We start from the raw sequence: 27,900 nt of genomic DNA on the forward strand, positions 1-27,900 counted from the left end.
GTGGCAGCGTCAGTTACATTAGAACGCGACTGCGCATGCTCGGGTGAGCTTATTCAACAAACATGGCGGCTCCCTACGTGACAGCAGTCAGGACAGCACTGAAAGGTAAAACACTTTTAAAGTAACATTACACGTTGTTTTTAAGGTTAGTCAAGCGTTATACAGCCCAACATTTACCAGAAGTTATCTTCGACAGGGGCCGTGGATGTTATGTGTTTAAATGACGCTATGTCGTGTTAATTATGTAGTAATTTCAGACGACACAGGTGAAATTTCCTGGTTTTACGTGGTATAATCAGACTCCACTCTGACATTAACCTCTCTGAAGAGGGCATAGAGGTCATGTCACTAAACAATTACCATCATTTCCCCCCTCCGGTGTCCACCTAGTTCCTGGCCGGTGGCTCCTGACGCAGAGGAGTCAAACCCCGGCTGTGTGTCAGTGTTTGCGGCTCCATGCTGCTCTGTGTCGGCCGCTACATGTCACACCTGCCGCCTCTCTGTGCAGCTCCAGGACAGAGGCACAGAGGAGCACCCAGTCTCACAGCACAGCCAGCACCCACACAGACAACAAGAGAACCGGGGAGGAAGAGGATGAGGAACCTGAGGGTCCTGAATACATCCCCAAGAAGAAGGCAAAGAACCCCATGATGGGGATTGGCTATGCCTGGTGAGTCTCTTCTCTTCATTTATGAAGATCAGCAGTAAAGTAAAATGCAGAATGCAGTTCCTGAATGTTTCTTTTTAATTAAGTTCTGCTTACCAGATTGTCAACCACACTTGTTTTTAGGGTAGAAGTATCGGTAAAGGACACTTGATTTGTTGCCCTCAAAGTAAAACTACTGTCATCTCTTCCCCTCCAGGATGATCGGCCTCCCCACAGGTATCATCTCCTTCCTGCTGGCCAAGAGAGAAGTGGACAAGAACCGCCTGAAGCAGCTGAAGGTTCGACAGAGGATGAAGAGGTCAAACGAGGGAGAGTATGAAGGGAGTCGCTACCTCCATCATCAGGCAGAGGACGTTAAACTGGACCGATAACCTGCACACCCGCGTAGCTGCTGTGCATCAAATCCTGAATGTCACTACTGAGATGGTGATCCCGTCACTGCAGCCCACAGACTGATTACAGGTGTGAACTTTATGAGATGAGTTTAAAACATCCGAAACCTCTTTGAAGTGGGAAACTATTTCTTCTATTGCCTGATGCAGGAAATCAGAGAAGGAACATGTTAAGACTGAGCCCTTAATCAAGACACAGATTAAACTGTTAAAGTAGAGTTGTGGTGTTTTTGAAGCATTGATCTTTCTTGTTTTGATGACTTGTAGGTTCAGACTGTTTTCGAGATAGTCCAGCAGAGCACATCAGCTTGTAGCCTCATCATGGCTGTAATGAAACAGCTGTGGGGAAATACATCTCAACAAACTGAGCCCACCAAAACATCCAGTTTTTACCACCGACAGGCTCGGATTGTTATTCTGAGTATCATATAACACATTACTGAAAGAATCCCTGCTGGAGGAGGGAATCATAGGGTAACTCACGATACGTGGCCCACGATAACGATAATGTCACGATACTGCGACTCTGCGATAATTGTCTGCAAGACAACCATAAATCACGATCTCTGATTAACTGAAGAATACAGAATTCCCCTTAAAAGGTAAAGTGCAGGATTAATGTATTTATTCTCCGCAGTTTGGTGTCAGGGACATCTGTTTAGAGCGCCATATGTTTGTTAATTTCAAAATCGATACTTGGCACCAGCCTATCGGTGATTGTAACGCACGAGTCAGGACGACGACAAATTTCCGTACTGATATTTTGTGCCACCCCTAATCCCTGCAGAGAAAGATCCTTTTCTCATCAGAAACGCTGTCACAATGCTTAACTCAAAGCTGCCAGACTCCATTGACAAAAACACTATTTGTACCTTGAAGGAAATCTAAATAATTGGTCTACCACTGCCTCAATTTTTGACTTTGTTTGTTTTTTGTGTGACTTTCATGGTTTAAATGGTTAGTTTGAATCCAACACAATATTTCGGTAACGACAATAACGCCTAAAAAACTACTAGATCAAGCGAGGACCAGTACAAACTAATTTCACCTTGCAGAACGCAGGAGTAAAAACTTGTGCGTTCTGCAGGGTAAAATTAGTGTTTTTACCAATGGAGTCTGGGAGCTTTGAACAGAGTGTGATGTCACAGCTGTTTCTGGTTTAAAAAATATCTTAATCCTGAACATAAAGGTCTTTTTCTGTTATGTGGAATCTTTTCTGTAATGTTGAAAAACTCTTAGAAGAACAGTCCGAGCCTGTCAGGGGTAAACACAAGATCTTATGGATGTCTCCGTGTCCGGCTGAAGAAATCCAGAAGTTTGAAACTTGTAGTTTTTTTCACACAAAAACATGTCAAACTGAGGCCCAGGTTAAACATATCAGAATGCTCCTTTAAGGTTGAGCATAAATCTGGAGATTGATCACATTAATGTTAGCCACGGTGCTAATGTTTTATAAATATAACAGAGGAAATAAATGTGTATTTAAATGTGTGAATAGGTTAAAGAATAATCACTTGTCCGGCTGTGTATGAACAACATGGAAACTCACAAATACAAATGTTTATTTGATATGAAAAGGCCACAGCTTGTCCTCATCATTGATATGTATATTTACAAAGCACACACTGACCATCTTTTCTGCTCATTCAAAATGTTTACCTTTAGTTGTTTTCAGTTGTGTGTAACTTAAATATGAACACGTGTGGAGCTTTGTTTATTTAATCACCTCTGGAGCTCCACGGCAGCTGAAACTCACCGACAGGCAGGATGTTCCCGATAATTTAACACCACAAAAACCTGCTGAATCTCTGCATCTGACTGTAACACATACTGACACATACTGCATGTAACACTACTATAAAAGCTGAAGGAGTTCTGCACATGTACTTCATAAAGTACAAAAATCTGATCTCAGAAACATGGTGAAGGCACTGTCGTGATGTGGAGTGTTTACAGTTAATAACATGTATCAAAGACTGTAAAGACTGGAGTATATGAACACATGACACATCTGAGGCTGCCAGTGCTGAGCTGAGTATCAGGGGTGGGCAGATCATTCATCAGAGTATTAATACAGAGGGTATTTGAGTATTCATACTAGTATCATAATTGTCAATACTGTACAACAGTGTTGCATCATATAAATTGTAACAGCATGTTTTGGGCACATAAACAGTCTTTGGTCTAAAGTTACACAATCACTAATTATTTAACATTAAACCTGGTTCTGCCTTTTAACAGTCTGTAGCCAAATAGCTCAATATTTTGAGAAATATACTGATTTGCTTTCTTGTTTACAGTTAGATGAGATAATCTATACCTTATCTGCACAGTAAATACAAGACTACAGCCACAATTGTCAGCTTAGCTTAGCACAAACACTGACAGGGGGAAACAGCTAGCCTGTTCTCTGTCTTAAGGAACCAACATTTGCTAAACAGAAACTCTAAAGCTGTGAGACGCTGCTCTAAAGAAGAAGAAGCTGTTCTGCTTTTAAATGCGCCGACGTGGGGGATCTTTGCTGTTTTTATCGGTAATGTAAGTGTGTGTTTCTGTTAGCGGAAGTGGTTACGGCAGCTCCATCCGCCGATCTACTCTACTGCGCAGCTCTGCCTCAAAAAAACGCCACCAGCGCAAGATGTCAGAGCCCGTCACGGGAGGCAATTTGGCTTCTATTTTGTCCAGTGAGAGCAGATGGAAACGTCTCGTCCATCTTTATATATACAGTCATTGGTCATGACTATTATGCCATGCTAAGCTAAGCGACTACTGGCGCCAGTACAGACATGAGAGTGGTATGAATCTCATTTTTTAACCCTCAGAAAAAAAACAAAAAAAAAATATTTTAATTAAGTAAGAATATTAAAAAGGTTTTGCCCAATATTTGGAAGAAATGTGTTCAGAAGAAGCTGATTAATGATTCTCTCACTTCTTAAATCATGACACATTTCCTCCTCTTACACAACAGAGCACCAGCAGCTTATACAAATATAAAAGTAACATCATTTGTGTGGATATAATGATCCTGGACCTGGTGATGTGAATCTAATTAAGATTCACTGCCCACCCTGACTGTACATCAAAACAACCAGAGAGATTAGACCGAGTGTTGTAAAAGTTTAAACGTCTTTGCACCTTTTTGCAGCATTAATACAGAAGGACCCAGTTTATGTGAAGCAGTACATCTACATGCAGAGGAAAATGTTCAGACGCTTTCCGCCCTGTGTGTATGGATAAGTGCTGTATTTATACTGTAGTAAGAATATTGTTTAATAAGCACTGGTAAGCTGCAGATATAAACAAATATTGAGTTGAGAAAAAGTGCATGTTTGTGCATAGGATTGACCTACACTGTGACAAAACCTCAGGTTCAGCCCTTTGATAGTTTCCCTGGAGAGCATTGTGATTTTACAAATGTTTTCTGATTCTGACCTAAAACAAAACTCTTAAAAAGCAGGAATGATTCTGCACCCGGTCGACCCCCCTCGCAGGTCGTGTTTGACTCATTTGGTCGAAGCTCCGATAATTTGCAGGAGGAAGAGGAAGATCTGGACGATGTCGACGTAGATGGAGAGCGCGGCGAACACGTACTCCTCCGGACCGATGGAGTGCTTCCTGTTTCCTATCAGCAGCTGCGTGTGGTATGCCAGGAACTGCAAGGCACACGAGAAACACTCAGAGCAACGCTGTAAAAGGTTATGCACAAAGTAACACAACAAGAGCGTTGAAGTGGGACACTCACCATGGTGAAGGCTATGGCTCCTATGGCTGCATAAAGCATGTGAAGCCACAGCATCTGCAACAACAAACAGTCGTTACAATCATGGAAAAACAAGTCAACAGGAAACAGTTTTATTCCATCAGGCTTAACTCACATATTTGAAGGACAGCACGATGGTTGTGATGATGCCGGTCACAAACACCACGATCCCGAGGACACAGAAAAGGCCCTGACACTTAGTGAAGTCCACCTGGAGAGAGAAGCATCCATATTAAATTGCGTTTGACTAACAAATACACTGCAGCCTTTTAAAGCTGATACACACACACACACACACACACACACACACACCGGCACACAGACACTACCTTTGTTTGGAAGCAGAAGACGGTGACGGCGATGCAGACGACGGCGGTGATACCCAGAGCGAGAAACACGGCCTTTGTGTCGTAGTAACTGAAAACAAAGAGCAGCACACAGTGAGGCCCGCAGGAAACAGACCTGGGCCCGAGTTCAAAAAGCTTCCTAGTACAAAGAGTCGCTCTGAGTGACAAATTCTGAGAAAATTCTTAGAATCGTGACGTTTTCTAAGAATTTCCCCTGAAAGTTAAGACTAGATCCTGGTAAAAATAAAAGTTATTCACAAATCGTCTCAGCCCTTAAGAGAGCTCCTAAAGTGACAAACAGTTAGGAGTAGTGAGGAGGACTTTTAAGAGTTCCTTAAGCAGAAGAGAAAATGGCAGAAGGACAGTGAGATAGGAGAAATGTTCTCCAAACACTGAATAATAATAAGTGTATTGTGCAGGGATCATGCATCAGAGAGATGCGATCTCCCGACCATCGCAACAGCAAGTGATCACAACATTAAGATATTTGGCAACTAGGAAAATGCAAAGTGCAGCAGTGGTGACTTGGCTCTGTTGCACCCGTCAATCAGCAGGGTGATCACAATCACAGGGAATAAGCATGGGAGTAGCTTGGGTATGGGACGCACATCCGCATTATTGTGCGGGCATATTGTAATTCTGCATTTAAGTCAACTTTGACAGCAGTCATAAGTAAGATGTAGACCATCTCACCTGGGCGTGCAGTCTCCCCTCTTGCTTTACACTTCAACACATAGCCTACCACTGCTTTTCTGACTCCTCACTAGTGCGCACAACCAGAGGGAAAGATGCATTTATCTGCCGCGCTGTTTTACCATGCCTGCCTCTTGGTTTGAGCGGTAAAACTGCCTCCACGCTAAGATAAAAGTTTCTTGAGTTGCTCTGAAAATGTTCTGAAATCACTCCTAAGCTAGGACTCCTTGCTAGAATTTCTGAAGCAAAGTTAGGAGCTTTGTGAATACAGGCCCTGATGTTCATATAATGCAAATCATTTATTCGTTTTTTTACCTGGAAATAGATCCAGTCATGTAGGACAACGCCAGGGTCTGCAAATAAACAAACAGAAACAAATGAATGTGTCCATAAACACAAACAGTTACATCACTCAGTAAAACAACAACCAGCCTGTAACTGACTTTAACAGCTCCGATTATTAGCTATAAAAGGACAGAAAAATATGATGATATACATTCTTGACATATAGGCCTTTCTTTTTCCATCGCTCAAGATCTATTAATGTGATGAAATATGACAACATCTCATCACGCTGTAATGTCGCGCAGATTAAAGTAGTTCAATAAAAGAAAAATCACTTTTAATGGAGCTGGACTGCAGCTTTCAGAGCAGAGTTTAACATCTAGTAATGAGCCCTAAAAGCTGAATATAAACAGTCCACCTCCTCTGACAGATTAATCACGTGCACGGAGAAACACGTGGTAGTCATCTTGCCCGCATGAACAACATGATAAAACCATTATGCAAACAGTCCAGTGTGGTGACTGACTGCTTTGTTCTATTATAATAAAAAACAAAGTCTAAGAATAGACTTGATCCAAGTCCAGGAAGCTGTCTGTAATGACAGGTCTGTGCTTCCTGATTGACAAGCCAACCACAAACCATCAGACTTACGAAGATGAGCAGCAGAATGAGGTTCCACGGGAACTTCCTCCTGCAAACAGAGAGGGATTACAAGATTAAACACTGTTTCTATAAGCATTATTTGCACAAGTATTCCTTCTTAAGAGTCAGACTCACCTGGGCCCCTTACAGCAGACCAGCACCATGTGGGTGACGAAATACACACCACTGAAACAGAAACATTTAAAGATGAATGTAAAATCATGACATACTTTGTTCCTCTTTGATTGAGCATATCTTTAAAAAGCACTGATGTGACGGAGTCAGACTTACTATGACGCCCAGTAGAGAGCTTGGTTTCGCTGTATGAAATACCTGACAGGCTCCCTGTGATGAACAGAGGCACCGTTACAGTCTGACACACACAGACACAAACACACACACAGGCGCACACAACACATACTCTCTTTACTCACACAAATGTGAAGACGGCCACGACGCCCGTGGTGAGGAGGAGCTGAGCCGCCAGAATCAAATACACCTGAAACACATCAACACAAACGGTTTTACAAATCGACTCTATAAAAAGATGGACATAAAACCTCTCTATCGCCCCCTGCTGACTGGCTGCAGTATAGGTTATAAAGCCCGCCTCCTCCATGTTAACAGATGGGACATGAGTCAAACTATAAAATCAAAATACACGGCAGATAAATGTTTCTCAAACATGGTTTCTGTCATTATAGTTAGTTCTTATCATGCTGATTTATGTCCAAGTGTTCATTTTTCAAGTTTATTTTTAATTAGTAATTTGATGCTGTCAAAAGAATGATTGACAGCTCTGTTGACAAATACGGCTCCTGCAGCCGATCTGTTCCTGATTAGCAGAGTAGAGGAAGAACAGCGAGAGAAGAGGAAACAATCACTACAGTCATTGAAGTTTACATATTTGTGAACGTCTGCTTCAGACCAACACAAGAAGCTGTTCTGCTGCAGACTGAGTCGACATGAGGGCGGTTTTTTCAGTAAGTAAATGTGTGATTTGGTTAGCGGAAAGGGCTCCACCATTCAGTCTCTATTGCTCAGTCTCTGGCTCCAACTGAGCAAGATGGCAGCACCAGCTTCAGGGGGAGGTGGAGACATGTCGTCTATCCATAGACGGTATAAATAATGGATGTAGCCACCGTGATGTCACCCACTGGTTTCTAAACTGCGTAAATGAAGCCAAAATATGGCCGCCGCCATGTTGGTTTACTGGAGCCTGAAGTGACCAAATTTGAATGAGAGGGTGGAGCTGCAGAAAAGCGAGTGGTTGAAAAACACCATGAAAGCTAAAGAGTCTGTGTCTGATCCATTCGCTTGTGAATGAGCTACAAAGTTCCATAAATCCCACAGAGAGAAATTATTTGTCCAAATTTTGAACTGAAAAATCCCCAAATGGCTTCAACCACACAAACAGGTGAGGTTAAGCTCAGTGTCTGTGTGTCTGTGTTGACGTCTAGCAGACAGCCAGCAGGATTCGCCTGTCACTCAAGTGAGCCCAGCCCCTATGATTTAAGGCTTAATATAATTAAAACGGGTGTGTTATGAAAAAAAATACAGTTATGTTGAACAGTAAAATTAGCTATTTATAACGAAACCGGTTTTTGTACCAAGCTGTAAACATTTCTGCTGGTAAAATTGGCATTTGAATATGGGCCCTAATGGGGACTGACTCTCTTTTGGAGCCCGCCTCAAGTGGCCACTTAAGGAACTGCATTTTTTTGCACTTCTGCATTGGCTTCATTTTTCAACACTGAAGAATGCCGCTTCGTCTATCTCTATGGTTATTTCCCATATACTGTAGTCTCAGCAATTCAGCCTATTATCAGCCACATAACTTAAATATATGTAAATAAATACCCCCGACAGCCTTCTGTGGTTTACAAAGATCACAGGGGATTTAACTTGAAGTAAACCATTAGCTTTGTTCCATGACTCAGCATGACAGCTGATCCAGCTTGTTTGGTGTGAGCAGTGTGTTTTACCTTCCTGATGAAGGCGTGTCTGATGCTCATACTGTCCCAACCGCTGCCGCTCGCCGCAAACTCATCACCTGTGACATCAGCAGAACAGAGATATGAGAAGACTGTCCACAGAGATACAGGAGACATGTCGTCTCTCAGTTCAGCTTTCTGTGTGAGAGTTGGAGGAGAGGACTGACACTGCTTTCGTGTCTGGCCATTAAACCTGACGTTAAAGGCAGGCAGATGGTTAGCTTAGCTTAGCATAAAGACTTGAAACAGGGGAGACAGCTAGCCTGGCTCGATTCAATGTCGAAAAAACATTAACTACCACCACTACAGCAGTTTTATTTTGGCTTAAGTTGCACAAAAACCAAACAGTTAAAAAGGAGAAATATGTGGATTTATGGAACGAAGCTAGCTGTTCCCCCCGTTTCCAGTCTTTATGCTAAGCTAAGCTAATCACCTCCTACCTGTAACCACATATGTACTGTACAGATGTGAGTGGTATCGATCCTCTCATCAAATATCAGGCAAGAAAACAAATAACCATTTTTCCCTACATTTTTAAAAAAAAACAAATTGAATATGTTTTTTTTAGTGCAATGATTTTTCCGATTTAATCCTAGCGTTAGCATCGTTGCTTGTGTTTTTTTCTTATCTGGTTCTAAAAGCTTTTGTAACTTTTAAAATGTCAGGAAAAGGTACCAAAATGCTTCATCTTTCCACGTTTCATCATCAGAGGTAAAGAAATATTAGAGGACGCACACTTCACATAGAGGTCCATCTTACCTGAGCTCAGCATGTCTGATGGGATGGTGGGTGGGATGATAGGGGGCATGGGAGGGGGGTTGGGGTATCTACTTCCAGGAGGCCCAGCAGGCTGAGGCTGTCCTGGGTACGGGCCGGGACCGTAGCCCCCGGGCTGGCCGGGACCATAGCCCCCGGCCAGCCCGGGACCGTAGCCCCCGGGCTGGCCAGGGTACAGGGGGGTGTTTGGACCGGTGGGGTAGGGAGCAGCGGGCTGCCCTGGCTGCGGACCACCGAAGCCAGGGAAGCCGTACGCAGGGGGTGGTGGGTAGTTCCCGCCCTGAGGGGGGTACAGCGGACCCCGGGAGTCGTCATACCCTGGAGGGTAGTCTGACCTGGACATGACACCTGTAAGGAGGGAGGTTAGAGAAAATACGTGTGATTAATGTGCATGTATAAAAGCTGAAAACAGAGAGAGAGAGCAGTGAACGAACAAGAGACACAAAGACACAAGAAGCTGTTAGATGTGATTTTTGAGCTGCTTTTAACCATTTTATCTGAACATCGGAAAAGGAAGAGCACATAGAAACTAAACAGATTACCACAGAGACTTCCCAACACATAATCAAGCCAGCTAAATCCAGCTAACATCTCACTGACAAGATTTAGTCACCATCGATCAAAACAACAGAAATGTAATATCAGAAGGCAGCAGTGTAATTTTTAAGAGAGTGTAAAGAGTTTGGATGGTAACATCTTCACTGATACATCCACATGTCCATCATTATCAGTGTATTACAGATTGTATCAGTCTGTCTATATGGGCATTTAATTTTATATTAAATATTAATGAGGCTTGAGAGGGCCTGAACTAAAGAACCCACACGCTTTTATAACCCGACTCTTTGGTTTCTACGGTGGCCTACTAGGGCAATCGCGTTGCAACGGCCCAAACGGTTTCCATTAGAAGAAACAGGCTGCAAATTCAAAAACACATGCAAAAGTCCAAAACAAATGCAACGACAGAAACGTGCTGCGAATGAAAAGAAAACGTGCTGCAAATGCATTAACATCAAACGCGCTGCACAGTAACAGAAACAATTCAAAGTCAGAAAACACATCCAAAAGAAAAACGATGCAAATCCAGCTGTCGCAAGTGAAGTGTTTCAGGCCTGTCGGGGGCGCTCAGTGTAACAGGTTTATTATTGACGGGAGAGAGAGGGAGACGAGACAGTGAATTTATTACGTCAGATTTTGTAACGTTAGACGCCCCTGGAGCGGAGTGTCTCTGTTGGATATGTACAACGGACTGCTGTGCAGAAACACAACTTTATAACAGGAGCAAAGAAATCACAGCTTTTGTTAAAAATGGCTCCAGATCAACTGCTAGCTTTGCTAAAGTAAACTGTGCTGAGTGTAGCTTCTGTTAGCTTCCTGGCGTCAGCTGTGCAGCTAGCGTGCGGCAAACGGTTTGGGCCATGATAGCTCAATTGCCCTTGTAGGCCACCGTAGGTTTCCATTAGAACTACACACAGCTTTTGTGCTGTCATTGTTTTGTGTTTCCTGCTACAAATGGTTCATGGCTAGGTTTAAATAGTTCAGTACCAACTCTACAAGGTGATGATGTATCATTTTTGTGTTAATAGCTTGACGGGCTGCCCCTTAGCATCCAAAAATCACCAGTTGCAGGTTTAAATTAACAACAAACTGCAGTTTAAAGAGTCTGAGCTAAAAAAACCCCGGTGCTGTTAAACACATGCTATGACCTGTGAAACAGTAAAATATCCTGTTTGATGCATATCCATATTAAAACCCTTTAATGGTCAAATTTAAGTGGTCCTTATCCAATGTTTTGTTTATGCTGTTTATGTACTGTTTATCTTAACTGATATTTTTTACAACTCTATTGTAACTCTATATTGATAACAGCCTCACAAATCAAGCTCTGATTGTGTTCTGATCAAATCAATTAGCACCCATATAGAAGAAATGGGAGATATGAATAAAATGGCCTGTCCTGATATAGGTGATCTATACCTATATCTATATCTATGTTCTCATCACCTGGTCTCATCTGTCCAACAGCACTGCAGCATTGCAGCACAGCCTCGTTGTTAGCCTCTCAAAATGTTACTGTCTTTTTAAATATGGCTTTTCTCTGCCTGCAGTTCTTAAGCACGACCCTCCACCTCCCCATCACCGCCCAGTCTTCATCAGCAGCCTCATCATCCCATCAGCCTCAGATGACATCATCGGCCAACACCTCCACCACCAGTGACTGGACTCATTGTTGCTGCTGCTCAGGGCCGACACCCTTTGGTCACCTGATCTCTCAGTAGAGTCCAAAGACTTCTGACCCTGACTGGTAACACACCATCTTTGTAAAATAAAGATTTATCCTTCATTTATTTACTGCTTATTTGTTTAGTTTTTGCCCTGATTTTGTGATATTTGCCTTTTGTTTAGATTTTTATTCCTGTGTTTGTGAAGCACTTTGTAACCTGGTGTTTTAAAAAGTGCTCCAAAATAAAGCTTTACTCACTCACTTCCTGATTGAAAAAGTGTTACTGTAACATTTCTGAAATAAATACATGAAAAAAGTTACAAAGAGTGCTGTGAAGATGCTCATTGATATTCAACACCTAATCTCTGTTTACAGATTCTACATGGGAATGTAGAACCTGTAGGCAGGGACGTTGATTTTTAGTACAGGAAGTGTTCTGGTTTCCGTTTGTAGTACGCTTGTAGTCCGAGTAGTATCGACCAATCACGTATCAGCAGGCGGAACATATTCCGGCGTGATGACATCTCGGCTCCACATCAGCGTTATCTGATGATGATTTAGCTTCTTATTAATCTCTGTAAACAGACATCTGCACGCTAACAACTAACAATCTGCTCTAGATCTAAAACACAACTTGAGATGAATTCTCTGACGCTGTGTCACGAAAGACACTCAGCGCTCAGACTTCCCAACTTCCCCGAATGCATCAGATCGATCCGACCTCCGTTCAACAAACGAGCATTTTAAAAGTTTTCTTCTGCTCTTGAGGGCAGACCTGACAAAGCTTTGTTTTTACTTTTTACAGATCTGCATCATGATGTTGAAATATCAGCAAAGGTAAGACCCGTTTATTTTAAAGTCAATCACGAGGAAAGGGTTTCTTTTTTGGGCTCATATCGCTGAAGTTAGCCAGAGTGCAGCCTCTATTTACAGTGAAACTGAGACTCAGCACAAACAGATGAACGGGCGCTCCTCCCGGGATTTCTTTTCACTTTTGATCTGAACACACGGTCGCTTGTAGAGTTGCTGACTGGACTGTAAACAATGAGGCGCACAGCAAAGCAAGTCTTGACTAGAAGTCGTTTATCGCTAACCGCTGGCTTAACCGGACACGCCCGAAATGTTCACCATCGGCCCCAGAGGCTATATCGTCGTCTAAACTAAAGGTTAGCCAGTGAGTTCCGAGATTGTTCAACACCTTAATGGTTTAAAGAAACAAAGCCAAATATTAAAAGGAAGCTTAATCAGTATAGGAAAATATAAGCCCTTATAAACACATAGATACATGTTGAATCCACACTCTGGCTTTCGGCCGGTGCACTGACAGCTAACTGTGTGTGTGTGTGGATTTATGTACCCACCACACATTTGTCTGAGTAATAATCATATTTAACTCCCAGGGTCCCCTCTGGTTTCTCAGGTTGAAGTGAACATGTGTTTCTGCTCAGCATTGTGGTTCACAAAATATACTAATTTATTTATTATTATTATTATTTATACTAATAAACGTTGCACTAAGTCACGTACATACATGCACACAACAGTGTCACATATGGCCGAACATTTCCATGTTGCTGCAATGAGTATTAAAATTGTTGTGGTACTTTTACAGGACAGTTAACCAACAGAAATAGCCCACTTTTACAACATGACTCATTTGGATTATGAGCACATTTCTCCCACAATGGATTCAGCATTACGATTGATTCACTACATTACAGACACTAAGCCTCCATTTTTACAAAGCCTGACCTGTATGTCTAAGTAGGCTCCTTCTTGCTCCGTCTTCTAGAATATGCAAAACATTCAGGGGACTTTTATGGGACAACACACAGCAAAAGAATCCAAGAGCTGGCTCCACCTCGTGCCTCCGTTACATCACACGTCGAGCACCAGGCAACAGGACCGAAAACACTGAGTGGAAAAAAGTGCTTCAGAGTCTCTGCGGCCAAACAGCCACAGAACAGGACACGGAGCCGATCGCCACTCCGGTCAGCGAGACGCGGGCCAGTGGGCTGAGGGCGTGTTTGAACAGGAGGGCGTAACGCGGCTGGAGGAAGGTTAACATTTAGCAGCTGTCAAGAAGGATGGCAGACGTGCTGAAGTAGAAATAAGTTCAAGATGGTGTCTGCTTAGTTTGTAGTTTACGTCCACGTAGACACACAAACTATACTTACTATAATACCCCAAACATGTCAGTACACATCTATAGCAGAGAGACCCTGCGCACAAGAAAGTCAGCCTTCTGAGTTCTGTTAACAATGACATACATACCTCACAAGACAAAACCTTTCAGAACCAGTTTGACAAGCTGACTTTCACTTTGTGTTTGAGGCTGTTTCAGCTTTTGATTTGACTATGAAATATCTGAAGTTGTTGTTTACATAACCTAAATGTGTCTTCCACTCTTTACTGATGAGCTGTGACAAGTACAGTCTTTCTTTATTTGACCTTTGTCATCATGACTTTACACACTTCTTCTTTCTGAATCTTGTGATTCAACAGTTACCATGACTATCAACTGTAAAACATCCTGACATTTAATATGACGAGAAGAAGAGTTGAAGGAGTCTTCTCTTTTAATGTGGGGCTATTTTTGTCGGGCTTTTCCGTTCTCATGTAGTCCACAATAAAGTTAGAGTCAGCAGGGGAACATTAGGGACTGTACAAGAATTAATAGTGGCAGCAGAAAAGGGAAAATGTGTGTTGTAACTTTCCCTCCAGCAGGGTTAATATTTGTTTTAGGAGAGAGAGAGAGAGAGAAGAGAGGTTGTGAAATTTACTTATTTCAGTTTTATTTTGCAATATAGTAACTAAACAGTTGATAATGTTAAAGATTGTCATGTACATAAATGTCTGTTAAGTCTCTATCTATCGGCGAATGAGGCAACACAATGGTGATTGAGCCTATGGCCCACTTATGAAAGCCTTTGCATTTGCAGTATTACAGACTGGGTGTCTGTGGCGAGTTTTGCAGTAAAGCGGCGCCCAGTTAGTGACGCGTTTTCCATCACCCAGCAGTGGTTGGTCTGCCAGAGAGGGTAGGCGGAGCTAAGCGGCTGCTTTCCGGTCTCTGGGGGTAGCTAAATTTAGCTAAATTTAAACTTATATGGGGGGGGCAATTTATTTTATGACGTTTATTTGGTGACCCCCGGCTGCCCCCCCTCGAGAGCAAAGAAGGATCCTCTTAGCTTGCTTACGAAGGCCAGTTGGCTGATTGAAGTACCATTTGGGGATGAGGTAGGGGGTTTGTTGACGTTGTATATAAGCTTGAACACTTTAACTGCTTCTCTCCATGCTGCATGTGAATGTGAGTAAAGAGACGTGATTCATAACACTGAGTTTGCAGTTACCGCAGTTACCGTTTATCGCCACAGGTGCCGCCAAAGAGAATGAAACTGAGATCTTTGATATTAGCACTTTAAAGCTACAAAGATTCCCTGATTGATCAATGATTCCCTGATGACAACCACAGATTCAGTGATTTCTAAGGCCCAAAATGTAACGGTTCCAGGATCTGAAAGGTGTCTTCCTCTTCACCTTACATAATAAAATTCAAACAAGGTCTGACAAAACAAGACATTTACACAGTTTTCTGATGTTAAACCAAATAAAAATCTGGTCAAAGATTATTAATGCCAACTGTATGAATCATCCTGAAATAAAAACAAGCTAAGGCTAGCAAACAACAATGTCTCTGATCTGAACCACGTTCTGAACAGTGAATATAAACTATTGGAGACACAGGGTCCCACGTTTTAATACGTTCAGACTGTATCGTCGGCTGAGCTCAACAGCACTGGTAGCTAGCAAGATTGCAAACTCGACAGTTGGTAGGCTGTAATTAGTGTGTTTTTTGAAATTGAAATAGTGTTGAAATAACATATACATGTTCTATTAACAAATAGCTACAGAAAACATTTCCCCTCTGGGATACCCCCCAAAAACAGTCTTATATTCCGGTGCGACTGATATTCTGGATTTTACGGTATAATGGGGATATTTTTATTTTCAATCCTACCTTTCTTGTTTTTTTGTTCTTTCTTTAAGCTAAAAATTGGCTTCCATATTTAACTCTGGGTAGGACCAGGGGTCAGGAACCTTTCTATTAAAGGGGCCATTTTTACCCGCCCCTCCTCCAAAAAAATCAGTCTGGAGCCGCCAAGCATATTTGAATTTTACAATAAAGGTAACACAGCCTAATAAGTCTAAGCCTGTTAACATGACTAGCAGATCTCAATGAGCATTCATTGATATGTTTTACCACTTGACACATGATGACTCTCCAGCAGGAGATTTTATGATTGTTTCTTGTTGCACACTTTAACCATTTCCATCACAAAAATACCATATTTTGTTGCATTTATGGAATTAGAACTACAATTGAGAAAACTGTTTACATATATGTTATTTTAATTGGAGAATGGTATTATCAGCATAACACAAAACTGAACATTGGTGGGGCAAAAAGTCCACTGGAATTTAATTTCTTGCTGCAGATCAAGTATACGGGTAAGCCAGCAGCGTTGGTGCTAAAAGGAAACAAATCTGTCCATGCACTTTTAAATTCTCAGTTTTCATATGAGACTTTTTGTTGATTTGACATCCCTGAGGTTGGGGCCTGCTTTCCATTTATTTCATTTTTGATTATTTGTAAAATGAAACAATTAAAACACATTTTCACACAGCCCCTTACTGGAGCTCAGCAGCGTTTGAGTCCAGGGGCTTGACTGACAACTGAATGAATGCTCTATGAGATATAAAAGCATCAATACATCATTACAACTAACAGAAACATGTTTGTTGTATCTGTAAAATTGTTAATTAAAGTTAGCATTAGCATTTTCCACTTGTGTTATGTGTTACAGATGCAGGGCCCTGTGGCTGGTCATAGATTACTGGGACACTTAAAACCAGGTTTAACATTAATGTTAATGGTTACACCTGAGCTTTGACACATCAAAATGACTAACCTCAACAAAAATATAAGTTGAAGTAAATTAAACAAAAGAAAAATCAACCCAGTAGGCCTACATACAAATATGTGGGATGGGATGTTTGACAGTTCAGCTCAGCAGGTTGTAAAATATAAAAACGGCACCATTACAGTTCCTTATGTTAAATTTAACAAAGTTTAAAGAACCGAATTTCCCCTCTGGTGATCAATAAAGTACTATCTTATCTTGTCTTATCTTAAGACAGCACTCTGTAGTCTAAATGTGGTTTAACGACAGCTACATTCAACTATAAACTGGAGTTGACAGGACTGAAAGCAGACAGGGCTGAGCTGTTTAAAGCATGCTAACAAACAGACTTACTGCCAGGAGCACACAGACTGCACCCACTCCACCCTGTTCACCATCAACCAAACCCCAGCTCACAATAAGCCTTTTCAGGTGTGTGACGGCAGGACCAACACACCCACTCTGCTATGAATAACCACAAAAAAAAATACAAGGTCACCATCACACCACCAGCAACAGCTTGAATCCCATCTAGAAAGTATGTCTAATATATTTCAGGGTAATTTATCCGCTGAGCAAACACAAAACATCTTAAAATAAGCTCCACTTACCAATTTAGAGACAACAACGTCACCGACAACCTGCTCGTGTTACTTTCCAGCGATAAAATGAGAAACCGGAGAGGTATTTCCGCTCTCAGTCACGCCCTCTGTGTTTACAAAAAAGCCTCTAAAGTACAGTAGAGGTTTGGTTGAAGGTTAAACTTGTTCTGTCTGTCTGCTGTCAGCTCTGTGCTGCTGGCTGTTGAGCTGCAGATGTGAGGCAGCAGGGACGAACATTTCCTGGAACAGTGAAGAGCAGCAGCAGGGTGGAGTCCAGAGGAATCCGTCACACACACACACACACACACACACACACACACACACACACATGGATACAACACACACGTAAACACACCCAGAATGCTTGTATGTGTGCGTGGAACAAGGCCTGCCCGGTTTAGCTGACTCATTTTCAACAGGCACTTCTCATGTTACTCATTGAAGGTCCATTACAACAACACACCGAGTACATTTACACTGTGCGCTGTACATCAGTACAATTTAACAACACTTTACAGCACTTTAACATTGACCTTTATCATTCAGTTTTTAAATTTAAATGTATTTTATTCATCTGATGGCAGATTTTTTTACAATAGAGATTTTAGATTAAAATCTAAATAAATAAACATTATCATAAAGAAGCACACACCCACACATGCGTTTATTCCTAATGTATTTAGTATTTTTGTGTAAAATTAATCAACTAAACTACATTTCAATGATCACTACGGAAGCCCTAAGCAGACATGCGTCCATACATTTTATTTTCTCCGTTTTCCCGTGATAGCAAGTTTATTTCCGTTGTTTTCTCAACTTATTTATCTCCTTATCTCAAGATAACAACGCTGGTTTTCCAAAATAACAGAATAAATAAGTCGAGATCTCGAAAAAACACTGGGAAATTAACAACTGAAATATACTCGCTATCACGGGAAAAGGGAGTAGATAAATCTAAAATGCCCTTCTATAGAGTACATTTTGCCCTGATTTCCAAACCTTTATTTAATATAGAATTGTGAATAAAAGCCCATGATCTATATGGATAAGAGGGTATTACGGATGCCCTAAGTGGACATGCATCCATACATTTTATTGACTGACTGTTTTTTCGAGATCTCGACTTATTTATCTAGTTATCTCGAGATAACAACGCTGCACCACCGTAACATCCGATGATCGTAACTCATATCTCCAGAGTTGCAAAGGCAGAAAACAAACATAGAAACAGACTAAACTTACCTCATTAGTGAGGGCAATGGCAGCATGGCATGTCCTGGTCTGTAACATTACATTGACCGGCCTGTTTTGTTTTCTATATCGCAAGAAATGTATCCAATTATCACGAGAAAACGAGCTTAGTGAACTGGTTATCACAGGCAAACTATGGAAGCTTTATAGGGGACTTTATTCAAATGAAAATGTAAACTTGAAAATGAAAATGTGTTATTTGAGTAAAAATTAGAATGAAAAGATTGCATTCTCAATGTCATTTTGACACCAAAAGAGCATGGTGACATGTAAAAGATAAAGCAACAGACTGGGGGCGCTGTTTCACGTGATGCATTTGAATATTATCCACGGTGTAACGGGGTAAGGCTTTGAAAAGGAATATGAGAACAGCATTTGACATTTCATTTTCAAATAGTTTTAGAAAAGTGCATTTTAATTTTTGCACAACTTTAAAATAAGGGTTCTTTGTTTATATGGCATTTTCATTTTCAAATTTGACATTACATTTGAATATCGTCCACTTACAGGCAGGTTCCGCTGTAAAAATTAAATGTCAAAACGTTTTTCCATTTTAATTTTAATATAGTCACAGAACACAGTATGTGAAAATGAACATGCAAATTGTATTTTTGCATTTTCATGTTTACTCAAATAAGTTGAAAATGATAATGCTACTGTGGAATTACATTTTCAAGTTTACATTATTATTTTAATAAAGTACCCTGTACGCTTCCATAGGAAAATGGAGTAAATAAAAAATATGGACACATGCCCGCTTTGGGTTTCCGTACGTCAGGCCTATTCAAGTGTCAAGGGGCTGGAAAAGCTTTAGAAGAAGGCTTTTAAATCAACTAAAAGTTAACATAATTCATATTCAGTTTGACGGCTGGAGATCACTACAGGGTCGGAGTTTGTTGAACATGCCTGGTGGAGAAATTGGAAAGACTGATGTGAATAAAGGTGTTTTTTTATGTTTTGGTTTTGCTACTTTTATTAAGGTGAAGGATTTTAATATTTTTGATGACATGCAGAGGCTGCACAGTTAGCGCTGTCGCCTCACAGCTAGAATCCCGTTGTGGATGTAGGGGGCCTTTCTGTGTGGAGTTTGCATCTTCTCCCCGTGCATGCGTGGATTCCCTCCCACAGTCCAAAGAGATGCTCATTAGTGACTCTAAATTGCCTGTAGGTGTGAATGTGAGCATGAAAGGTTGTCTGTCTCTGTGTGTCAGCCCTGTGATCAGTCCAGGGTTTACCCCACCTCTCGCTCAATGAGAGCTTGGATCCAGAACAGGATAAGCGATATAGGATTATTACATACAACCACCATGAACAAAAAATATTTGTATGTTAAGAGAAGACTAATCATCACTTTCCCTCAAAAATCACAATGAAGAGAACTATTACTGCGCTGCATCAGGGGTATTTCTGCAATAAAAACAAACATTAAAACAAATTATGTTTTACTGTTTATTCTAATGTTCACAAACATTTGAATCCAGCGGCTCCTATGACATTTCATTTATCATGATGCTTTTTTCAGACACATAATATTCTCGAACTACATTCAGACATCCAGCTACATCACAGAGACACTAAACTCACAGACATGTTCGTACACACAGTAAACAGCAATGACGGATGTGAGAGAAGTAACTTGGTTGTAGCGTTGCACTTGGGCCCGGTCGGCTCACACAAACTTCAGGACGAGCTTCCGGGTGAGGGTGTACTTGGGCTCGGGCATTTGTTTGTGGGTTAAAAACTCTTCTTCGCTGACCTCCCTGTTCACACGCGTCAGCACCGTGAGGATGTCATCCATCTCCGGGCTGCGAAGAAAACACAAAGGTAAATATTAATGAAATGACTTCAGGTGAGGGATGCAATGTGTAAGACGGAGACAGAGTAGTTCCTGCTTTGTTACTTTAAATAGGGACTTAAACTCTAAAGGTGTCTCACATCTTCAAATAGGACCTCGACGCATTCAGAGCCTGTACAATTTTCATTGTACATTAGAATAATAGAAAATTGATTGCAGAGCTAAAATATGTCCTATCTGTTAACATGGAGGAGGCGAGCTTTATGGACTATACTGCAGCCAGTCAGCAGGGGGCGTTAGAGATGATTTGGCTTCACTTTTAGGGAGCTGTCATGTCGTCCATCTTTTCATACAGTCTATTGGCAAACTGAAGCTAGTGGACGAAAACCTTAAGGAGCCTCATCCTAAGCTCTGTGTGGAGCGCCTCTCACCTCTTTGCTGACCTCGTCAGCTGCCTGCACAGCTCCTGGATGTAGATGGAGCCTGTGAGAGTGTTTCGAAACGACTTGTACTCCGCCACAGTGGCCATGCCCAGCAGGAAGTCAGCATCATTGGGCACTCTCTCCCCCTGCACACGACCCGCATCCTCCTCCAGGGAGCTCTGTTTCACCAAGTTCTCCTGTTTTGGCTTTGGGGGACACGCCACAGCTCCGCTCTGGTAGCCGCTTCCTTGGCACGCTTGGATGAAGAAGAGTTTTGGCTTCTTGGCCAAGGTGGGAGCTTGCCGGCTCCTGAAGGGAAAAGTCAGATCTTGGATAAGCACCTCCTCCGCATCACTTCCGTAGACGCATCCTTTTTCTCCGTGAGAAAGCACACACAACACCTGAGGACAGAGGCAGACAGGTTTTTTAAAGTAGTTTCACTTCTATTGAACAAAACTGAGCTGAAACATGAGATTAGATTATTGTGTGCAGGAAATCACGATTAACCCGGAAACATGGAGGTTAGCTTAGAACAACAGGACTGCTAGGGCGCCGCCCCACCACTATCACCACTATTTTTATGGTTGGTGAATAAAATGTATAAACTGTAATAAAATGTAGATTAGAAATGTTTACGTTGTCTAAAGTTACTTATAGGTTACGTGTTTCCGGCCTGGGGTGCAACAATGCCTGTTGACTCGTTAGGCTTCTATTAAAACAGACACGTTTCACATTTGTTAATCAAATCTAAGACTTTTTAACAGATTTTCAGAACTTTTAGGAGGAAATTCACTAAAGGACTGCGCGGCTTTTGCGCCCGCTAAACCTGTGGAAATGACACAAAAACTCGGGGCAAATTTGGCCTCTTTCTATGCAAATGAGCCTCTTGGCAAAAAGCATCTAATTCACAAACCCCGCGCTCACAGCACCGAGCAGTTAGAGTGAAGATATGACTGCAGAGAGCTGCTGGTAACTGTGGCGCACACATAAGGGCTGTCACACTCTGAGTGTCCAGTGATCGTGATTCCACCTTTTGTGTGATCAAAAAATGTTTTTGCCTGTAAAAACAATCTGTTAATAATAAATTGTCATTATTATTCTAATCAGGAGACCAATCAGTCCGGGGCTTTGTGAGGCTCAACCCCGGCACACTTTGTCCACATGTGTGGAGACGGTCTGGAGCCTGAAGGTGTGTGACTCACCAAGGCATCATCATCTGTAAAGTTCCTCGTGCTCAGCCTGTTCACTTCTCGACGCATGGCGTCTGCAGTCAGGTCGTTGTGAACCACCACAGTGAAGCCGAGTCGGGTGAACACTGCGTTCAGAACCTCTGTTTGACAAAAAGAGAGACAAATGAAATACATGTCATCATATCATGTGTGAAAACTCAGGTTTATAATCAGACAAAGGTTCACATCTTAGATTTTGTTTTCACCTTGTGTCTATCATGTTTGAGGCCAATATCCTCATCACCATCAAGAGCATCATCAGTAGCTTCAATATCATTAAGTTTGGAGGTGTTCCTGAAAGAGCTGGGTCTTAAGCTTTCTCTTGAAGGTTTTAAAGGGACTCTGCGGACCGAATGGAGTTTGGTAGCTTGTTGCACCACCGGGGGACGACAGAGGAGAAGAGTCTGGTTAGCGACTTAGGGCCCTGTTATGATGGGAGTACCAGGCGCCTTTCATTGGCAGAGTGTAGTGGGCGGGAGGGAGTGTAGACCTGGATGAGGGTGTTCAGGTAGGCAGGAGCCGTTTTTTGTTGCTGTTTCGTAAGCAACAACAGGGTTTTGAATTTGATGCGAGCGGCGACTGGGAGCCAGTGGAGGGATATGAGCAGCGGTTTGAATGTGAATGCAGGAAGGCCAGCCAGTAGGGATTTGCAGTAGTTGAGTGTTATGTAGATTTTTGCCACATAAAATGTTGTAATTTTTGCCACCTTTAAAAAACATCGTAGGCAGATTTTCAACCTCAGTCCTATCATGCTATTATGGGGAACTAATGCCATTATGGTAGGACATAATGGAGGACACTATCCTCTTCTCCAATGGGCCCTGGAAAACCTCTGCCAGGCTACGTAAAACACGCCATCTGGCGGAGGCCAGGGAGCTTGCTAAACTACACTTCCTCACTCTAGGTCGCCCGCCTCCGATGTCATGTCTCGTTCAAAATCGTTTGAAATGTTTGAAATGTAGACTGCAGACCCGAAGATTTTTTTGATGATCCACCGGTATATTCTCGTCGTATTTCAGATTCTGTTCTGCTGAGTCATTGCCTGCAGCGAAACGGTAGTATTTCACTCCAGCGTCTCTCGCTGGGCCGTTCCTTTCAGAGGGAGGGGCGCAATGCATGCTGGGTGTTTTAGGAATGTAGAATGACCAACACATCAAGCTGTTTGTACAACTTTCTCCACAGCTATGGCGTTTATTTAAAATATTATTGCTTCTATCGATTACAGAGAACACCAGCTTTGAATGACAGTGGCTTTTTACAGGGGCGAACTTCTCCTTTAATTGTTCAATATTTGAAGACATTTAGCAGTGGATGGATACACTGGATGTATAACGGTTAGTTTTGCACTGGATGTTTCCATATTTCCAGCTAAAACACTGTATTTGATTGATTTATATCAAATTTCAGGGCCTCTGACACAAAAATGAGTCTTTCTAAGTAAAGTCTCACATACCAAGGCTCCAATTTGTTTACTTTATAAGAGGCTAAAACGGTGAATTCATTTCTACACATAAAGTTTGAAAAAAAAAAATCTAAAATGTAAACAAACTACATAAACAGATCACATCATAAGGCTGCTCAAGTACAGGGATACATACTCTCGTCCTCCTGCGTCCCTGCTCTTCTTCTCAGCCTTCCCTGGAAATCCTCATTGTTGAAGACCACACACAGACCACGAGGGATATGATCCAGGGTGTAATAGTCAGACTAAAGGGACAGAGACAGATCATAAACATTAATAATCTAACGATGAATGCATGAATATGAATGTGTGGTTGTGTGACTGAATACCGTATCAGGAAGAGAAGAGGAGTCTGGGTTTGGTGTTGCATCAGAGAGGACAGTCTCTCTTTCATCTGGAGAACAAACACAGTGGAAGCGTTCATCTCTTTTAAGTGTGTGATAAAACATTAGAGCACAGCAGAGAGGAGGGAGTGGAGCTGCAAACGAGCCATTAGGGGTAATTAATCGATGAGTGTTCAGTGAAAAAGAGAGACTTACAGCCGGGCTGAGTCTCAGGTATGGACGGAGGCGGTTGAGTCGGCTGAGCGGGGATCCTGGCCGTCTGTGAGGAGAACACACTGGCTCGTTATAGGATCTACTGTGTACACAAACACACATTTACACTCACACATACCTGGTAATCAATGCTGTCATGAGGAGGCACTGCAGGCTGGGTTAATCCTGGACAGAGAACGATCATTAATTAACATCTGACAGGAACATTTAGGTGTGTGCGCTTGTGTTTTAGTGTGTCATACCTTCCATGTAGCGCTGCACAGTCGTTGCCAGTTGTTGGTCAAACTCCAGCAGTGTTGTATGAAGCACATCAAGTTTACGGTTTGACAGGAAACCACTTCTTTCCATTTCAGCAAACAAATCCAGGGCCGTCTGTACGTTAGAGAGGAGACTCTTTATGTGTGTGTGTGTGGTAGAGTTGTTCACGAGCTTTAAGGCGTGATGTGAAGACAGGACGGATGCTCCACCATAGACCAGGGGTCTCAAACTCAGGGGGCTGTCATATTAGGGACCCGAGCCTGGATGGAGTACACTTGACCCCAAAGTCCAGTTCGTCTGATTAGTGTGAACACTATGTACCGTCCACTTGAAAAGGTGGTCTCGAGTACGGGTCATGTGTACTCGGGTAAGGTAGGCATGAGGTGTGAAAGCTAACCGTACCAAACCACAGAAGAGGAATGCTTTTTATAATGTCTCCTCCGAAACCCGCGTACGCGCGCAGCACGCCTGCTGTTGCAGTGCATTCTGGGATTTGTAGTATCAGCGGTGTGCGTGCAGGCCGGTTATGATTGACATATGATATTATCTGGGAGTTTGAGACACCTGCCATAGACTGTATAAAAAGATGGATGACATGCGGCTCCCTAAAAGTGAAGCCAGAGCATCTCTATCGCCCCCTGCTGATTGGCTGCGTTACTACTTCGGTCTAATTTTATATGAAGAACATGTTAAGAAACTTACTGAATATATTAAACTGCATATTTACCAAACTTATTTATTGTTTGCTTAATAAAACATTTGATGCATCTTAAAGTTTTAAAATCTGAAAATTAGGAAGCATGTATTAAACCAACTACTACTTTTAACCATGATGTATATTTTAGATTCTTCACTCAAAGTAAAAAAGGAACGTCTACATTCATCAGTTCATGTGTGACTGTGATGTGGACAGGAAGGTGGGTGTGGTCTCACCTTGGATGTATCAATTTGTCTTCTGTCCAGCTGGCCGTCCAACAGAAACTTCATCTTGTCAAAGTTTTGCTCACTCATGTTCTGATATATTTGGTACAGCATCACCCTGACAGAAAGAACAGAGGAGTGTAAAGGAGACAAATGAGAGGAATTTTGTAATCCTGTCATCCTCTAATCTCTTCCAGTGATAGTTCATTTCTTCCTGTTTTCACCTGTAACCTGACAGCAGGGGATTTGCGTCAGCCTCTTCTAGATGCCTGCTGTCCGTCTCCAGGAGATTTAGAAGATCTTCTCGGCGGATCGTGTGGAGCAGCTGAAAGAGGAAGGAATCGTTCTCCATAAGACCTTTTTCCTCCAGCCTCTGGAAGAGCCCTTTAGCATCCTTGATCTGTATGAGAACAAGAAACATACGAGTTTAGACAGGATGAACCTGGAGAGGAAACATGATGCATGACTGACAATTTTAGCAACAGCACAGAAAGGATGGCTATAAGACTCGTCTACTTCAGCTATTTTACTACATTTTGAATTGAAATTTTCTGCATATTTGTCGGTTAACACTGACTTTTGCTTTCGAGAAAGAAAAAAAGGTCGGTGTTTCTTACATCCTCCATGCGTTTCCTGGTGACAACATCAATACACAAGAAGCAGAGAGCCGCCACCTCTGAGGAACCCAGCTCCTCGTCTATGCGGGACAGCTTCACCCTGTCCATCACAGAGCCACGCCCACCTGCACAGGTGTGTAGATCAGCTCACTGCATGTCGGAGAGGAGGAAACAATTGAGATAACCATCATGCACTGGTTGGGGAACTTTAGGAGGATGCAAATCCACTGACACCATACAGCTCCCTAAAAGTGAAGCCAAACCCTCTCTATCGCCCCCTGCTGTCTGGCTGCAGTATAGGTCATAAAGCCCGCCTCCTCCATGTTAACAGATGGGACATGAGTCAAACTATAAAATCTAAATACACGTCAAATACATTTTTCTCAAACATGGTATCTGTCATTATAATTAGTTGTTATCGTGCTGATTTACGTCCAAGTGTTTATTTTTCTGACAAGTTTAGTCTTAATAGGTTATTTGATGCTGCTCCTGCAGCCGATCTGTTCCAGATTAGCAGAGTAGAGGAGGAACGGCGAGAGCAGATGTAACTAAAACAATCACTACAGTCATTGAAGTTTACATATCTGTGAGCGTCTGCTTCAGACCGACACAAGAAGCTGTTCTGCTGTTTAAAACACTGACATGCAGGATCTTTGTGGGGTTTTTTCGCAAGTTAAATGCGTGTTTTGGTTAGCTGAAGGGGCGGGACATCATTGCCGTAGCCCCACCCGCCAATCTCTATTGCTCAGACTCTGACTCCACCTAGGGGGTATTTTGGCTTCACTTTTGTTCACTTTTGTTTGGGGGACAGAGCCTTCTCCATTGCTGCCCCCTCCCTCAGAAACTCTCCCTCACTCCCCTCTTTCGAAACCGCACTCAAAACCAGCCTATTTAAATCTGCTTTTAATCTGTGATCATTAATGTCATTTTAACTTTTTCTGTCCTTTATATATATTTAACTGTAATTCTTGTAATTTGATTACAAGAATTACACTGTAGGTGCTCTTACTGCCTTTGAGCACCTTTTAAAGCGCTATACACATAAAATGTATCATTATCATTATTATTATTATTATTACAATGACAGGTGAAGACACATTGAGACACATTGTTCATCTTTATATACAGTCATTGGTTGTGATAAATGTCACTGGTTGTATTAAATGGTCATATTTCCACTTATCCACTGCAGTCCTCTAAAATTATATTATTGCTGGCTTTGTAACATCAGTATTATTGTATAAAGGTCCAGAGAGTTTTAATATAACTTAACATGATTTTAAAAAATGTGATTAACACCCCTTTAACATTTGGGAATTTGAATGTTCCTTATATTCTTCACTTGCTCTTACTAATTGATTTACATTTGCTTTTTTAAAAACCACTTTCTAATCCTTCCTTCTGTTGCTACATAAATAACATTTACTTTCAGCCCCAATGATCAATATTATAATATAATTTTGCAATTCTACAGGAGGGATCCCTGCGGTGGTGACGGTTTGTCACCGAAACTCCCCAGGACACGGTGTCGACTATTTGCTTGACGTCACAACAACAAGAATACAAGTTTAAAAAGTTTTCACTCAAGTCTACGAACAGTTTTAAGGCGGCATTACAGAGATAGTGTAACGTCAAGTCGACTTAACATCACATTAGAGTCAACAAAGTAAACTTTAGAATAATTAGCCGCCGTTAGGCTGTAAGTTACGATATATCTAACTGTTTAAAGTTTAAAATACGATTCCGTTTACGAGGTTTAAACTTTAAACTTACCGTTGTCAACTTCCGTCCAAGAAGCAAAAAGATTGGTCTTCTGTAATTCAGTAAGCCTTACTTCTTTTTATGACTTCGAAATTCTCAATTTAACACTTTTTGTAGGTGTTAGTCGCTTGTGTGACTTGCTAAACTAACTCTTCTGCCGCTTTCACTTTCAGGAGGAAATACGAGTCCCATTAAAGATTCTTCAAAGTAAAAGCCACTATGATGGACCATGAAGACGCAGATGGGTTTAAATATTACTGCAGAGTAATATATGATCAAT

General features: G+C 41.9%; 3 protein-coding genes across 4 annotated transcripts; 1 reads left to right on the plus strand and 2 right to left on the minus strand.

Moving 5' to 3' along the window:
• Nucleotides 1-62: 62 nt before the first annotated feature.
• LOC138611578 (uncharacterized) lies at nt 63-2,930 on the plus strand. The gene is made up of 3 exons (XM_069684757.1): nt 63-105; nt 391-670; nt 864-2,930. The coding sequence occupies exons 1-3, from the start codon at nt 63-65 to the stop codon at nt 1,036-1,038; spliced, it is 498 nt and encodes a 165-aa protein (XP_069540858.1). The 3' UTR covers nt 1,039-2,930.
• Nucleotides 2,605-17,571, minus strand: LOC138611754 (protein lifeguard 3-like). 2 transcript variants are annotated; one of them, XM_069684980.1, is made up of 12 exons: nt 17,357-17,571; nt 9,540-9,905; nt 8,772-8,839; nt 7,221-7,285; nt 7,078-7,131; nt 6,922-6,972; nt 6,796-6,835; nt 6,175-6,212; nt 5,149-5,236; nt 4,935-5,030; nt 4,802-4,855; nt 2,605-4,712 (listed from the first exon to the last, which is right to left on the minus strand). In XM_069684980.1, the coding sequence occupies exons 2-12, from the start codon at nt 9,898-9,900 to the stop codon at nt 4,563-4,565; spliced, it is 1,065 nt and encodes a 354-aa protein (XP_069541081.1). In that variant the 5' UTR covers nt 9,901-9,905; nt 17,357-17,571; the 3' UTR covers nt 2,605-4,562. The 2 variants fall into 2 exon arrangements, with proteins under 2 accessions (XP_069541081.1, XP_069541082.1); XM_069684981.1 differs by lacking the exon at nt 17,357-17,571 and adding an exon at nt 13,534-13,558.
• A 2,444-nt stretch (nt 17,572-20,015) lies between these two features.
• On the minus strand, nt 20,016-27,797 carry casp8 (caspase 8, apoptosis-related cysteine peptidase). The gene is made up of 12 exons (XM_069684938.1): nt 27,633-27,797; nt 25,860-26,009; nt 25,467-25,642; nt 25,255-25,360; nt 24,306-24,435; nt 24,182-24,228; nt 24,046-24,109; nt 23,836-23,900; nt 23,643-23,751; nt 22,018-22,145; nt 20,825-21,216; nt 20,016-20,403 (listed from the first exon to the last, which is right to left on the minus strand). The coding sequence occupies exons 2-12, from the start codon at nt 25,965-25,967 to the stop codon at nt 20,268-20,270; spliced, it is 1,461 nt and encodes a 486-aa protein (XP_069541039.1). The 5' UTR covers nt 25,968-26,009; nt 27,633-27,797; the 3' UTR covers nt 20,016-20,267.
• Between the last annotated feature and the right edge of the window lie 103 nt (nt 27,798-27,900).

The sequence above is a fragment of the Semicossyphus pulcher genome, unplaced genomic scaffold (genome assembly GCF_022749685.1).
Source record: "Semicossyphus pulcher isolate SPU_LCO1_2020_fin unplaced genomic scaffold, fSemPul1.0.p SCAF_7, whole genome shotgun sequence".
Lineage (NCBI taxonomy): Eukaryota > Metazoa > Chordata > Actinopteri > Labriformes > Labridae > Semicossyphus > Semicossyphus pulcher.

What these genes read in the sequence shown, in the direction of transcription:
- LOC138611578 (XM_069684757.1), top strand. Translation starts at nt 63, where the DNA reads ATGGCGGCTCCCTACGTGACAGCAGTCAGGACAGCACTGAAAG. An exon ending in AGTCAGGACAGCACTGAAAG is followed by an intron (nt 106 to 390) that starts GTAAAACACTTT and finishes GTGTCCACCTAG; the next exon opens with TTCCTGGCCGGTGGCTCCTG. An exon ending in ATGGGGATTGGCTATGCCTG is followed by an intron (nt 671 to 863) that starts GTGAGTCTCTTC and finishes CTTCCCCTCCAG; the next exon opens with GATGATCGGCCTCCCCACAG.
- LOC138611754 (XM_069684980.1), bottom strand. Translation starts at nt 9,900, where the DNA reads ATGTCCAGGTCAGACTACCCTCCAGGGTATGACGACTCCCGGGGTCCG. An exon ending in GCTCTCTACTGGGCGTCATA is followed by an intron (nt 6,973 to 7,077) that starts GTAAGTCTGACT and finishes TTTCTGTTTCAG; the next exon opens with TGGTGTGTATTTCGTCACCC. An exon ending in ATGACTGGATCTATTTCCAG is followed by an intron (nt 5,237 to 6,174) that starts GTAAAAAAACGA and finishes CTTTGTTTTCAG; the next exon opens with TTACTACGACACAAAGGCCG.
- casp8 (XM_069684938.1), bottom strand. Translation starts at nt 25,967, where the DNA reads ATGGACAGGGTGAAGCTGTCCCGCATAGACGAGGAGCTGGGTTCCTCA. An exon ending in CCCCTGCTGTCAGGTTACAG is followed by an intron (nt 25,361 to 25,466) that starts GTGAAAACAGGA and finishes TCTTTCTGTCAG; the next exon opens with GGTGATGCTGTACCAAATAT. An exon ending in ATGACAGCATTGATTACCAG is followed by an intron (nt 24,110 to 24,181) that starts GTATGTGTGAGT and finishes TTCTCCTCACAG; the next exon opens with ACGGCCAGGATCCCCGCTCA.